This window comes from Martes martes (assembly GCF_963455335.1).
Source record: "Martes martes genome assembly, chromosome: 4".
NCBI lineage: Eukaryota > Metazoa > Chordata > Mammalia > Carnivora > Mustelidae > Martes > Martes martes.
In genome coordinates, this window is record NC_137891.1 from 186,216,716 (window position 1) to 186,230,346 (window position 13,631).

The 13,631-nt window shown below is 59.6% G+C and overlaps 1 protein-coding gene across 1 annotated transcript in view; it reads right to left on the reverse strand.

Annotated features, from left to right (window-relative positions):
* Positions 1–13,631, reverse strand: part of CAMTA1 (calmodulin binding transcription activator 1) — an 814,502-nt gene that overhangs the window by 220,535 nt on the left and 580,336 nt on the right. The window contains exon 6 of the mRNA XM_080800235.1: positions 12,625–12,696. Within this exon, the coding sequence (XP_080656361.1) occupies positions 12,625–12,696 (72 nt within the window). The remainder of the gene's footprint in view (positions 1–12,624; positions 12,697–13,631) is intronic.

The following is a 13,631-nucleotide window of genomic DNA, read 5'->3' on the forward strand; positions in this document are numbered from 1 at the left end:
GGGCCTGGCTCAACCCATGTCACTGCCCAGTGCCCCCACCACCTCCCGGCACCAAAGGCAGCTGCTCCCAGGGAAAGCAGAGAGCAGGGGTGCGTCAGGGAGCATCACGGCGGCTGCCAGCATGGTGATGCCAGTCAGGAGGGCTGGCGGAGACAGGCCTCCTTCCCCTCTCCCCTGGGGCAGCGGAGCTGACTGCTCGACACCAGGAGAGAGGAACAGGTGACACAAGGCAGGCCGCCGGTGCCTGCCGTGTGTGCTCCTGGGGGCTAGCTGCTTCGGTGAGAGGTCGGGAGTGCAGGAGGACACCGGTCAGGAGAGGCTGGGGCCGTGGGGGTGGCCTCGAGCATAGGGGGCAGGTGGGTGAGAACTCAGGGCTGAATGTCTAAATCCTAGCTTATTGGAGACGAAAAAAAAGCTGGTGTGGGACTTTGCTGGAGTTACCCAGGCCAGGCATCATATCCTGTGGTGAGTGGGGACCCGGAGTCGGCCAAGGTCTTCAGCCATGAATGCCGGCAGCAGAGGCTTGGCCAGCGCGGAGCAAGAGATTCTGGTGATGGCCGGGGAGGGAAAGACCCAGGACTGGGGCTCCGTGGGGTCCCAGCTGGGAGGGGGCAGCTCAGTCGGGGCTACACTGATTTGGGTTCTAATCCCGTTTCCAGAGTGGCACAGAGCTGTGTCGCCTTGGGCTAATGAACCCATCCCTGGGACTCAGTTTTCTCACCCATAAAATGGAGCAGTGCTATCGTGTGAGCGTTCAGGGAGAACTTCAAGTGTTTTGCATTAGGCCCAACACAGGGAATTGTGCTACTGTTGTCAAGACTGTCGTGCTGTTAGGAACCCTAGGGCTAACCCCGACAGAGGTGCCGCCCTGTGGGGTGGGGGGAGGGACTGACCGGCCCCAGTCTCACCAGCCAAGTGACCGTGTGTGGTGGCCCCTTGAACCAGGCCCATCTCTTGTCTCTGAGGGATGGGGCCCCCTCAGGCTGTCAGATGTGTCCCCCAAGGCCAGTGAGGGCTCCGTGCCCATAGCTGCCCGAGGATGACCCCCGGTGCCCGTGAGCACAGAGCACCCCACCTGTGTCCTGCTACCTGTCCTTGGGCTTTAACCTGCATCAGGGACCTTGGCTGGGGCCTTTGCACGGGAGCCTCCCGCTCCACCTCGCCCTCCGGCAGAGATTCGGGAGCAGAGGGAGAGCACGTGGAGAGACCCACAGGAACGCACGTCTTTGGAACTGACAGCATTGTTTCAAGAACTTCGTCTCCAAATTAAGAAATCTTTTAGCAATTCGGGATCAACAAACCTTTCTGCTCTGGATTTCCTTCTCAATGCTCTGAGCTAACCTCACAGAGAATTCTCAAGCCTCGCGTCCCCACAGTTCCCTGTCCTCGGTGTGCCGCAGACTCTGACAGCTTTTCCCCATATTATGGCCAGTTTAACGGGGTCTCTGGAGAGCAAACCTTCTCCCGCTTCAGGAGGGGGGTGGAGGACGGCTGGAAGGAAGGAGGCGTGTGCTGTTGAAAGCTGGTCCCTTCTGCTGTCTTACCCAATTCGGGTGCCTGTGGTTGTGGGGCCCAGGGGAGACCGGGGGCCACCGGGGGAGAGCCTGGGAGCATTCCCGGGGAGCCTATCTTCTGGCTGGGCATACAGAGCGTCCACACCCACCCAACAGATCCAGACCCACCTGCCAGGCAGAGCTCTAGACACTGGAGAGGTAGCAGCAACCATGACCGGCTGTCCCTGCTCTTATGAAGTCTGGGGATGGGGACGGGAGATGAGAACAGCTGACACCATGGCAGGGGACATGGTGCAGGAGACGCGTCGCCCGAAAGAAGCCTCACCTAAGAGGACAAGGACATGCTGTACGATCGCATTTATGGGAAGTTCTAGAACAGGAAAAAAGAGTCCATGGTGGACAGCCAGAACAGCGGGGACCTCCAGCACACAGTGTGGGAAGGGACATGGGGGGTTTCTGGGGGTGACGGGAACAGTTTAAATCTTGCTGTGGGCTTGGGTTATGTTGACCGCTGCTCATCAACGACCTTGACATTGGTGCCTCCAACTGTTTCCCTGTGTGCCGATTGCACCTCAAAGCAAAAGGAGAACTGCACCTACCTTGACCTGGGGTCAAGAATAATGATACCCATGCTGCCGTACTGGGGGGAGGCCCACTGCTGTCTACAGCTCATTTTGAAATGCATGAAAAACAAATAAGAGGGAGGGAAGGACTTACAACGGAGAAAACAATATAATGTTAGCGGTAGAATCTGAGTGGTAGATCTAAATTCCTTCAACTTTTCTGTATATCCTAATATATCATAACGCAGTGCTGGGGATGGCTTGCCAGAGAGTGAGGCAAGTATCAGGAAGACTCTGCGGAGGAACCGGGGGATGGAATGGAGACCTGAATCTTATGTCAACCATGGAGGCCCAGCCGGGCCTCCAGGCAGCAGGAAGAGCAGGTGCAAAGGTCCTGGGGCCAGAAAGCTTGGCTCAAGAGAAGGGCAGGAAGAAGTCAGCGTGGCCAGAGAGTGCTAAGGGAGAAGAAGGACGAGGTTGGAGGTGCAGCCCCTCCACGGCCTGGTAAGGGTTTGGCTGCTACTCTAAGTGCCGTGCAGACTTATCGAACTGGTTAAAATATGAGCCCTGGTATGATTTAGGATGTGAGGGGCCCCCTCTGGCTCCTTGGTGGAGAATGGACCGTAGACGCAGGATAGACTCGTGCTGGGACAGGAGATGGTGGTGGTTTTAACTTGGTAGCAGTGGAAGAGAGGCAGAGGGGAATACAGCTGAGACATATTTCTGACGTGGAGGAGGGCTGTGGGCAGAGGATGGGGATCAAGAAAAGCCCGGCTCACGGCCTGGGCGGCAGCGTTGTGGAGGCTGCAGTGGGAAGGTGAGCACGTGGAGGAGATCAGGTTCTGCTTCGGCCTTAGGAAGCCCAAGATGCTGATTCCGCATCTGGGTTGGGTGCTGAGTGGACCTCTGGATGCGGAAGTCTGGTGCTTAGTGGCAAGGTCAGGATGTAGGTGCCCACGTAGAGCTAGCAAGGGAAGCCACAAGAGTGAGTGACATGACTCGGGCAGATAGTATAGACAGAGAGAAGGCCCAGGGAGCCCAGGGACACACCATCATGGAGGGGTGGAAGAGAAGAGGAGTCTGCAAAGAACAGGCAATGAGGGAGACAGGGAGGGTCCCTGCAGCAGGAGAAGAGAACATTCCAGAAGGAGGGAATGGCCAACCTGGTAATTGCTGCCTGGAGGTCAGAAAAGCCGATGCAGTGACATGACCTTTGGATCTCACAATCTGGAGGTTGTGGGTGAGCCCAGGGTATGGCACGTGGCATGGAGGGAAGGAGAGAGGAGGCGTGGGGTGGGGGGAGAGTGGGGTTGGGGCACATACCTGAGAACTCCTGCTGGACAGGGGAGCATTCTATTACGCAGGTAACGTGCCAGAAGTTGATGGGGATAAGAGAGAAGCAAGAGGGTAGAGCTGCAGAAGAGCGAAGGAAGAGGCGGGTAGGACTGCTGAGGGTGAGGGCTATGGGAGGCCACCAGGTTCCAAAGACTTCGCAAGGGCTGCTCTGCCGGGCTGTGCCCCTTGCTTTGGGCCTGTGTTAGGCTTAGGTCTGTCATCCCCCAGGAGCCAGGTGCCCAGGAAGGTATGGACCCCACTAACAGTCCCCATCACCAAGGAGGACTCCGGTGTGTCTGGAGCAAGAGAGGGGAAAGCCCTCAGGACGCCCTGCCCAGCTTGGGAATGGTGGTGGGGATCGCAAGAAGTCTCCTTTGGGCTTCCTAGAGCCCTTCACAGGGAGGAGAGCAAGAGAACGGAGAGGGGAGGAGTGAGGGGCAGAGATACCTGTGTTCGCCGGTGCACACTAGTAAGTCTGGAGTCTGTGGGGTCTCGCACGGGAATAGCAGCATCCCGGAGACCGCTGGACCATCTTTCTGGGGGATGCAGTGATGATGGGACCAGAGTCTATTACCTGCCCGGGGAAGGTCAGCTTCACCAGCTGGGGGGACATCTGGGGGCCTGAGCCAGCAACTGACGGTCACACACAGAGCTGGCCAAGGGAAGGCTCACAGTTGCAGGTTCACTCTTATCATGTTACATCTGAATTTCACTCGTGGGCGGCCGTTTGAGTTCTTTCAGAGGCAAATTAGAAAGCGTTTCCTTTTGTCTCGGCTTTGGAAGCCACCCTTTCCCCTTTGCTCCAAAGGAGATTAGGATAGGAGGACAGAATGTCAGTTGAAGATTACACGAAAAGGATGATTAAACAAAAGCCCCATATTAAACCCCATCTAGAAGGGAAGCTAAGCGGCTTTTGCCTGCCTGCCGCCTTTGAGGGATGCTCTGTCGAAGCGGACTTGTTTGGCTTGATAAATAAAGATAGTAACCAAACCCTATCGCCCATTGTTCTGCCTTTCCATTAAAGACAATTGCTTAGCCAAGCTGACAACACGCGCAGTAGAGGCAGAAAGCCCTCTGCAGACGGAAGGATTAAGAGACTGACAAGTCCTGGATAATAAGACTAATTAATAATTTCCATCTCCAAGGAGTGATACCTCCTTCTTGCTCTGTCTTCCAGTCTGGTCCAGGCGGCTCGGACCTTGGGGGGCTGAAGGACAGAGGGGGTTTGCAGGACGGGCTAGGATAGACGGCGGCCGGTCCCAGTGGGGCAGGGAGCCGAGGGCACAGGCAGGGGGTGGGGGGCAAGGGAGTGAGGTGAGAAGCGCATGATGGCAACAGTGTGGAGGTCCCTTTCGCTAAGCTGGCACCAAGTTCACGCCTGAGACCGCAGGGCCTGTCACCACAAAGGGACACGGGAGAGCCCTAGCATTTTGCCACTTGAGAGCTGGTCTGGAGGACACCTTCTCAGACCTCGTCAACCACAGCCACCCACACGATCCCCTAGAGCAAAGGCTGCTGGAAATACATGGTGGGGGGCGGTGATCAGAGCCACCATTGCGAAGCACAACCCAACGACCTCTGTGGGGCTTAGCTCCGTCCGTCCTCCCAGGGACCCCAGGAGAGAGGTCCTTCCTGCCTGTTTTATAGACAGAGAAGTAAGATTCAAGGAGCATCATTCGCTTGGCCAGCGTCCGTGGCTAGGGAAGCACAGAGCTGAATTTAAACCGTGGGCCCTGGGGTGCCTGCAGGCAGCCAGTGGGAAGCCTTTCCCGGGCCTTCAAGGTCTCCCCGTTGGGCACCTTCCTGGCCCAGCAGGCGGGGGCGGAGGGTCCCTCCTCCCCTGAGCAGGCGGCGGAGATTGGCAGGGTGAGGGTCTAGCAGCTGCGACCTGATTGCTGGTCGTTCCCCCGCCCTCAGAGAAGGCCATCAGGATGAGGGAATCTTCTGGAAAATACCCAGTGACTTTCCTTAGAGAGAATAATGGCTGCTTTGGGGCGATGGCCATATTTTTCTGGAGGCTTTAGGTGGGTATGGCAGAGGCCTTGGCATCATAAATTGCAATCAAGCAAAGATGTCTAAGAAGGAAATAATACCCGCTCTGCTGTGCAGCCTGGCAAGGATCCTGAAATCTTAATGGAATTGAGCAATTTTTGCATAGCACCGTAAATTCCTAGTGTCTACCTTATCTTCTCGTCACGTTATTCAAGGCGCATTAATGGAAAACAGAGTGGAAGCTGCTAGTTAGAATCGAAGTGGCAGAAGGAGGCGGCCCAGGAATGAGCCCTGGAACCCCCCCCCCCCGAGCAGCCCCCGGAGCCACCTTCTCCACCCCTGCCCTTCCCCCCGGCTGCCAAAGGCCTTCCCCGCTTGCTGGCCGTCTGCTGTGCTCCCCGGGAAAGAACCAGGGTCACTTAGAAGATGGGGCTTTGCTCTGTTTCCCTGTCCCTCCCCCTTCCTCTACTTCCCCACTGTTTCCCCTGGGCGGGGGTGGCTCCTGCCTCCTGCAGCACCAGGCCTGGGGCTCAGGCACCAACTCATTTCTCTTCCTTGAAGCATGTGGTGAAATTGCCCCCATGGGGACAGCCAGCCAGCCTGGTGACAATGCCTCCTGCTGCTCTAAGCCCCATCAAAGCCACACGTCACGGCAAGGCCCACGGATTCGCAGTCTGAGTACCGCACGACACGTTCATGGGACCACGTGCAGAGCATGCTCTGTGACGCTCGATGTCCCGGCCACTTCTATCCCACCCCAGCGACACATTCGGAGCAAGAAACCTTGAGTATTTTTTATGAAGCTATAATATCTTTCATTAGAAAACAAGACGAAATAAAGAGAGAGGAGGGAAGAAAGGGAGGGAAGGAAAGAAGGAAGGAAAGAAAGAAGGAAGGAGGGAGGGAAAGAGGGAGGGAGGGAGGGAAGGAGGGAAGGAGGGAGGGAGGGAGGCAGATCTCTCTTGCTGGACTGTCACCTGCATCGTGGGGATGGCCTGTTGCTGGAGTCCCACTCGCTCTGAGTGGAGATGTCCCCACCACCAGGGCGAGCCTGAAGACTGAGGGCTGAGTGTGGCTTTGCTTCTCCAGGTGCCTGCTCGGGGCTTCTGGTCCCTTCTGTGACCCGGCCCCCTTGCAGCACACCTCTGAGGGCTGGGGGCACAGTCCTCGGTGGGGCCGCACTTCCAGAAAGAGTGAGTGGGAGTCGGGTAGGAGGGCACTTTGGTCACAAGTTGCAGAAAGAGTTGATCATTCCCCAGATGGATTTCAAGTCTTTTGGGGCGGGGGCAAGAGACATTTACAGTGACAACATGGCCACCAATTCTGGAATGCGTCTCTTTCTGTGTCCTGCTGCAGGGGAGGGAGGCTCGCAGGAGGAGACACCCCTGGTCAGCAGGTCCTGAGTGGCTCACGTGCTGGGGGCCCTGGCTCCAGCCCCCTACGCAAAGCTTGCTCGGGGGTGTCAGGATCCCGGCTCACAGGTCCCTCCCAGAGCTATCCCTTGTCGGGCCCCTGCTGTGTGCCGGGAGCCGGCTCTGCATGCCCACGTGTCCCTCTCTTATTTCTCAGTGCCAGCCCTGTGCAGTGACACTAACTGCCCCCGTTCACTAAGGAGGAAACGGAGACGCAGAGAGATTGGGTGAACTGTGCAGAGGTGCGCGGCTACCAGAGGCTTCCCTGCGGGACCCAACTCCATTATTTCAAGGGGTTAAAATAAACACCATCCCAAACAGAGGGCCAGTGGTGCTCATTCCCCCATTCCGTGCCATGTGGGGGCCCCGAGGTGGGCGACGTGCTGGGGACAGGAGCAAATGTTCCGTGACCCTGCAGGATGCCTCCGCCTGACCCAACCGTGCCCCCACGTGGCCTCTTCTGGGCAGCAGTGGGCTCTGAGGACCCTTCCTGGGGAGGCAGAGGCAGCACAGGGAGCGTCTGGTGTTGGAGAGAAATAGACACATGTGGGGACACACTACACACCCACAGGGGTGTGGCGGTCCGGGTGCTGCGTGAGGAGGCCTGTTTGCCCCCCTGCCCTCTCCCCTGTCGGCTGGGGATGCCTGGTCTCGGGCTACCCGCTTCGGGGTCCCGCAGAACTTGCTCTGAGTGAGGAGGCTGGGGGCCAAGGGCAGACAGGGCCCCCCCAGACATGCTGGGGTCGAGGCCTGTGTCTGGAGGAGAAGCGGACCCGGAGCTGCTGCCCGGGACTGTCCCCAGCACAGAAACAAGTGTGCTTCTCCGGGGCCCCGTCTGAGAAGCTGCAGAGCCCGGGGTCAGCCTGGGGAGGCTGCTGGCTGCCGCCTCTCATCCCCGGCTGCCATTTCAGGCCCCCTCCTCCAGGCAGGAGAGGCGCTGCCCCGCGGACGCGATGCCATCTCCGGACCCTCGACCCGGCCGAGGGATTTCGGGCCTCAGCACGGCCTGCGGGCCTTACCAGGCAGGTGGGGAAACGGGTTCTCACGGCACTTGTGGGGAGGACCTGAGGCTCTGCCCAAGCAAGAATGGGGGTCTCCCTCCTCCCCTAGAAGACAGAGAGTCCTGTGACGGAGGCCTCCCTCGCTCCTGGGCTGGGGGTTCTAGCGGGGCCAGAGCCGCCAGGAGCTGGCTCCCCGGGGGCTGGTGCCCCACGCGAGTACCCCTCTGGGCTGGCTCCTCGCGGGCCCCCGCGGCACAGCACTCAGAGCACACGGCACCCCGGCACCTGCCACGACGGGGTGGGGCAGGGCTGGCCGAGCTCAAGGGAAGGCAGGAAGCGGAGAGCGTGGACCTGAGGGGCCCCGAGCTGCCTCCTCGCTCCCGAGACCCAGGGCCGGGTGCCCAAAGCGGGCCGGCCGTGGCCACTCCCTATAGGAAAGGGTGCCGCTGGGGCCCCCGGGAGGCAGAGAGGGCGGCAAGGGGTGTCCTCTGCCGACTCAGTGACTGTGGGACTCCGGACAGCCTGGTCTTCTCGCGGGTGACATGGGGCCTACAGTCAGGATCCCACGCACTGTCTGGCCAGGACTCGGCACCCGAGGCGGCCGTGTGGTCACAGCTTCAGATGCTCAGGTCATCAGGGCAGAGCGAGACCTCAGCTCCTCCCTGGAACCCAGACACCCGTCCTTCTCCAGTGATTTAGGGACCCCTATTCCGGGGTCCCCCCAAAGCCCCCGGGTCCCTGTGCTCGCATGGCGGTGCTTGTGAGCCCACGGGCCTCTGTGCGTGCGGCCGGGGTGGGCCGGGAAGGGGCTTCTCGCTACCTCTGCCCCAGTTGCACTGGTCCCGGCAGCCTAACAGCCCCCCGAATGGCGGCAGCAGACACGCAGGGACACACCCCCTGCTCCACTCGAGCACAGAAAACATTCATTAAGCATTTTAGAGGACAAGGGCACAAAGAAAAACACTCATTAGAAGCAGAAATAGTTTCCAAATGAGCCATACAGAATCTGCTGGAAAGTCTAGCCTGCAATGGGGCCTGTTCTCCTTAGGTTGTGGACGGGGGAGAATTGCCCAAATGGATGGAAAGTGGGGGCCCAAGAAGGGGATGCAGGAGGCGGCAGGAAGGCCCTTCCCTGAGTGTGAGAAGATCCCAAACAGGAGAGTCTGTGGGCGGCAGGGATGGAGACCGAGAGCCTCCTGTCTGGCTCACCCCAGGAGTGGCCCCCTGGCCAGAGTGGCCACCCGTCCTCCAGCCCCCAGCCAGGCTCAGGGCCATGCAACTGCAGGGGTAACCAAGTTTAGGTCACTGGAGGCAGGGGCAAAGAGTCAGGGGGCCTGACCCCAGCCAGATCCATAGCTGACCAGCGGCGCGGTCCTGGGTCTGGCCCTGCCTCTCTGGGCCTCCATGTCTATCTAGGATATGCAGCAGCTGAGCTCAGGGGAGCCGAGGCGTCCTGGCGGCTGTGACACACGGAGGCTGGGGAGACATGATGTGACAAAGGAGGTAGGTATCCTGGCCAGCAGCCGGGGCTTCTCAAGTCGCAAGGCAAATCCCTCAAAGGTCCTGACCCAGCTGGGCAGATGACTTTGTGTGGAGCACATAGGTCATGACAATGACCTTATGAACCGTGGGGCTTCACTCCCCTCCCCTCTGCCTCCTCACTCGACTCGCTGTTCACATCTTCATAAAATATTTACCAGCAGTGGAGAGTGGCAGGGTAGCTCTCTCCCTGGAAAACCAGGTCACTCCAAAACTTTTCAGTACTGTGTCGGCTCCCGTCCCCCGCCTCTCCCAGATCCTCTGCTGACCTCCTGCCCCAGGTCAGACGCTCTCTCACCCCTGGTCCCGGGGAGGCCGGCCCCTCTCTGCCTGCTGAGGCTCTGTGCTGGGCTATGGAGAGATGAGGGGTGCAGATCCCTCCGTCAGGGACCTCACGGTTGGGCTGCAGAGGAAAACCAGGTCTGCGTGGTCAGAGGGCCCTGCGCGTTAAGCGGCCTGGGGACAAGCGGTATCCATTTGGGATCCCAGAGGCTGTGCTGGCTGCTGGGTCGGCAGGTCGGTGGGTGTGGCAGTGGGATTGCCCCTTGAACAAACTCTCCTTTACCCAGAAGCCCTCCTCCCTCTCCCTGCTCCCTCTCAGGAAGGCTCCCCTTGTACCCCAGCCCCTCACACCCCGCTTGCCTTGAGGGGCGTGGCCTGCAGCTGGTGGCTTCAGGGGACCAGGCTGGCTTCCCGGGAGCCCGGAGACAGGGTGGGTGCGACCTGCTTTCTGAGCTCCTGCCTCAGCCCCTGTCCTGACCCCTTCATTCCCTGTCCCCCTCATCCGCCGCTGCGCCCAATCCCTTTTCCCGGTAATTGGTGTCAGAGACAAACTGGGGCCGATTTCCACCTGGGCCAGTGTCTCATGGCTTCTTTCCTGTTTAATATCAGAGAAATTAACCTGGCCACACCGTCATTATCCTGGTGTTGTCATTAGCACTGGAACAAATTCCCCTGAGCGGTGCCGGCTGCCACAGCAGATCTCGGGCGCACGGGGGATAGGCGCCCCGCTAATTGCTTTGGCCTTTGCTCCTCAACCTGCTACTGCCCAGCCTGGGCTGGGGGGCGGGAGCCCTCCCCCCTGTGTGCGCCCCCTCCTGTCACCTGCTCACAGAAACGGGGGCGATGTTCTGGACTGACAACTCCCTGGGGCTGGGAAGAGAAAATAAAGGGGCCCAGGTCTGCCCTTAAGATACCAGTTCCTGTGATACTTCCTTTGGGGAGGAGGGCTCCCCTGCCAGCCGGAAGTAACAGACCCAGAGGGACGAGAATCACCCCAGGTGTGTCTCTAGCATATAGTGGCCAAAGCATGGGGGAGGGGAGGGCTGGGGCAGCCGCCAACCCGCACCCCACCCCGGGGCCCCCAGTTCTCTCCTGGCCCCAGAAACCAGGCAAGAGGAGCCGAATCTGAGTGAGTGGAATCCAGCTTAGAGGGGTAATGAGCACACCCTATGGCAACCTGCTGGTGTCTGATTTGAGGAAAGTAAATTTAGTGGGATTAGAAAGCCACAGGCCTTGATGGGATGAAGGAGACAGGCGGAGGTGTGGGTGTGGGAGGCCAGGCCTGGAGGAGAGAGCACCCCCGGAAGAGCAGAGAGCGAGGCTGCAGGAAAAGCTGGCTGGCAGGAAGCCAGCGGGGCGCTGCTGCAAAAGAGGGCAGTGGGCAGGCCGGGAATCAGACTCAGGAATGTGTGCCCACGAGGTGTTTCGATGGGACAGGAGCCATAAAGAGAAACAGCCAGACCGGGCCCTGGGGCCTTTGGAAGCCCAGGAAGGAGCGGACCGGGCTGCAGCCTGCTCAGGGTGAAAATACTTTTCGGCGGCCAGAGTGTGACCCCAGGGACACAAGGACAGGCTCCCACTTCACCGGATCCCTGCGCACAAGGTGGGAGCCCCACACGCCACCCCCCGCAGCCAGGTTGAAGAGAAAACCTTTTGTGTTGACAAGACGAGAAGTATCATCCCATGACCATGTGGGGGGCCCTTTCACAAGAACGTGAGGCCGAGTGATCAGGAAACTGGTCCTCCTAGGCCAGCCTCCCGGGGAGACAAACCCCGGAAACTGACAACAGGGCAAGATGTCAGGGAAGCCGTGTCTTTGCAAATCAGCACATCCTCGGACAATCTCAGGCGTCATCCGCTAATGAACTTGCTGAACCACAGACAATTATTTCTGGAACTGAGGGAGATGGGCAAGCGCTTGGAGGCAGGGGCTGGGCTGAGCCTCTGCGTCCACACCGAGATGGCTCTGGGCCCCGCAGATGCCTTCCAGGCCACCTTCCCTGGGACCAGGGGCCCCTCTGCGCCCTCTGCTCCCTGAATGCACGCCGTGACATTGGGGGCTGTTTATTCTCTGCCAGACCCCTCCCAATTGCACTGCCAAGCCGAGGAGATCCTCCAGCCCTGGGGCCCTTGAACCGATGTGGGTGCACAAAGTAGAATCATAGCGGGCAAGGTCAGAGGCAGCAAAGCCTGGGGAGAGGCAGGAGGAAGAAACTGGGGCACCCGGGCCCGGCCCCCGGCGGCTGGGGCCCGCAGAGAGCAGCTGCGGATCAGAGGACGAGCTTTGCAAAGGATCCAGGTCCAGCCCGCATGAAGGATCCCTCAGACCTTCCCGCTCACAGGGGAGCACCTCTCCTCGGCAGGATGACCACCGATGACCACTCAGCCACGCTGTGCGCGAGCACCACGGACACGGAGCTGGCAGCCGGGCCACCCTAGGGGGGCTCCTTCAGCCCTTTCTCCGTCCCACTGCAGGGCACACGTCACAAATCAATGCCCAGCCTCCTCCCTGCCGAGCCACGGGCTCCTCCTCTCCCAACAACCATTCCGATCAATCCGACCGCCGCTGGCATGCCGCCAGAGCCGATTTTCCACAAGTGCCAACGACTGACTAACCCGCAAGAAAAAATGGACATGCAGCTCTCAGCCCACAGGCATTTTGCTGTCAGGGGCAGAGGGCTCCGCCTCCTTTCTGTCCTCATCAAGAGGAAACTGAGGCACCCCGGAAGCTCCTGGTGGGGCTTTGTTCTCCTGGGGCAGGAAGGACTGCCCGTTCCACCAGGCTTCTCCCCTTCCGGGCACCTGACGGCGCACCGGGCTGGCCACACACCTGGCCTCCGCACCGCACGCCGACGCCCCGAGGAGAGCTCGCCGGGACGCCTCGGCCCCAGGCCGCCGCACGCAGGAGCCCCAGGCCCGTGCAACTCCCTCCACAGACATTCCCCGGCACCGGAGACGGAAGAAGAACCCAGTCCCAGCCACCTACCTGAAGGAGCCAGTAGCACCTCCGGTGGAAGGTGGGGATGATGGAGGAATGGACATAGCAGCCGTACAAGCACTAGGGAGAGAGGAAAAACGAGAATTCAGTTGGAAAGAGGGAAGGAAGGGAGAGAGACGGCGCAACAGAGAAGGAATGAGAAAGGGCAACGGACGCTGCCGGCACCCGGGGAGGCTGAGGGCGGGCGACTCTGGGCCTGGTTCCGGGCCAGGCCAGGGTCCGTATCTAAGAAGCACTCACGGGCCAACACCGATAGATGGCTGGGGTGCTTTCCCTTTTGGGGGGCCTTAGAGGCATGTGAGAACCCAGAAAACCCCGGGGACCAGGACAATGCACATACGTATACATTTTGCCTATAATTTTAGGGGCTTGGAGTTACCCTTGAAGTTCATTCACAGAGCCTAGGTTAAGACCCCTTGGTGTGTGGGAGAGAGTGAACCTATCTGGAATTGATCCAAACACGCACGCACGCACGCCACACTCCAGACCTTCCCTGGTCAAGGGCGTCATGCCAGGCAGGCCAGGCAACCCTGGCTCGAGGGACCTCTGAAGCTGGTGGGGGACGGGGGGGGGGCAACGCTTCTAGGACTGCCCTCCGGAGGCCGAGGGGTCTCTTGTGCACACCCCACTTGCTGGCTTTTAATTAGTTTGTTCATTCATGTCTCTGTTGTAAGGTTAAAGCTGCATCTTTGGCGGATGGTTTTGGAGAACCAGGTGGGTGTGTGCTTCGGGGGGCGGGGGAGGCAGTGGGGAGGGACACTTGGACCCGGGTGCATGGAGCTTCCCGGTGTATGGTGCACACAGCACTAGACACTGTGGGGACAGGCTTGAAGGTAGAGGCAGGGAACAGGGACCGGTGAGAACGGCCCTTCAGGTGCCTCTCAAAACCCAGCTCTGAGAGTCTCAGGGGAACAGGATTATGCCTTTTCTTTTGTAGCCTCGAATTCCAAACCTGAACACTCTCCTGCCATCTCCTGCAGGGTTTCCCTGGCTTC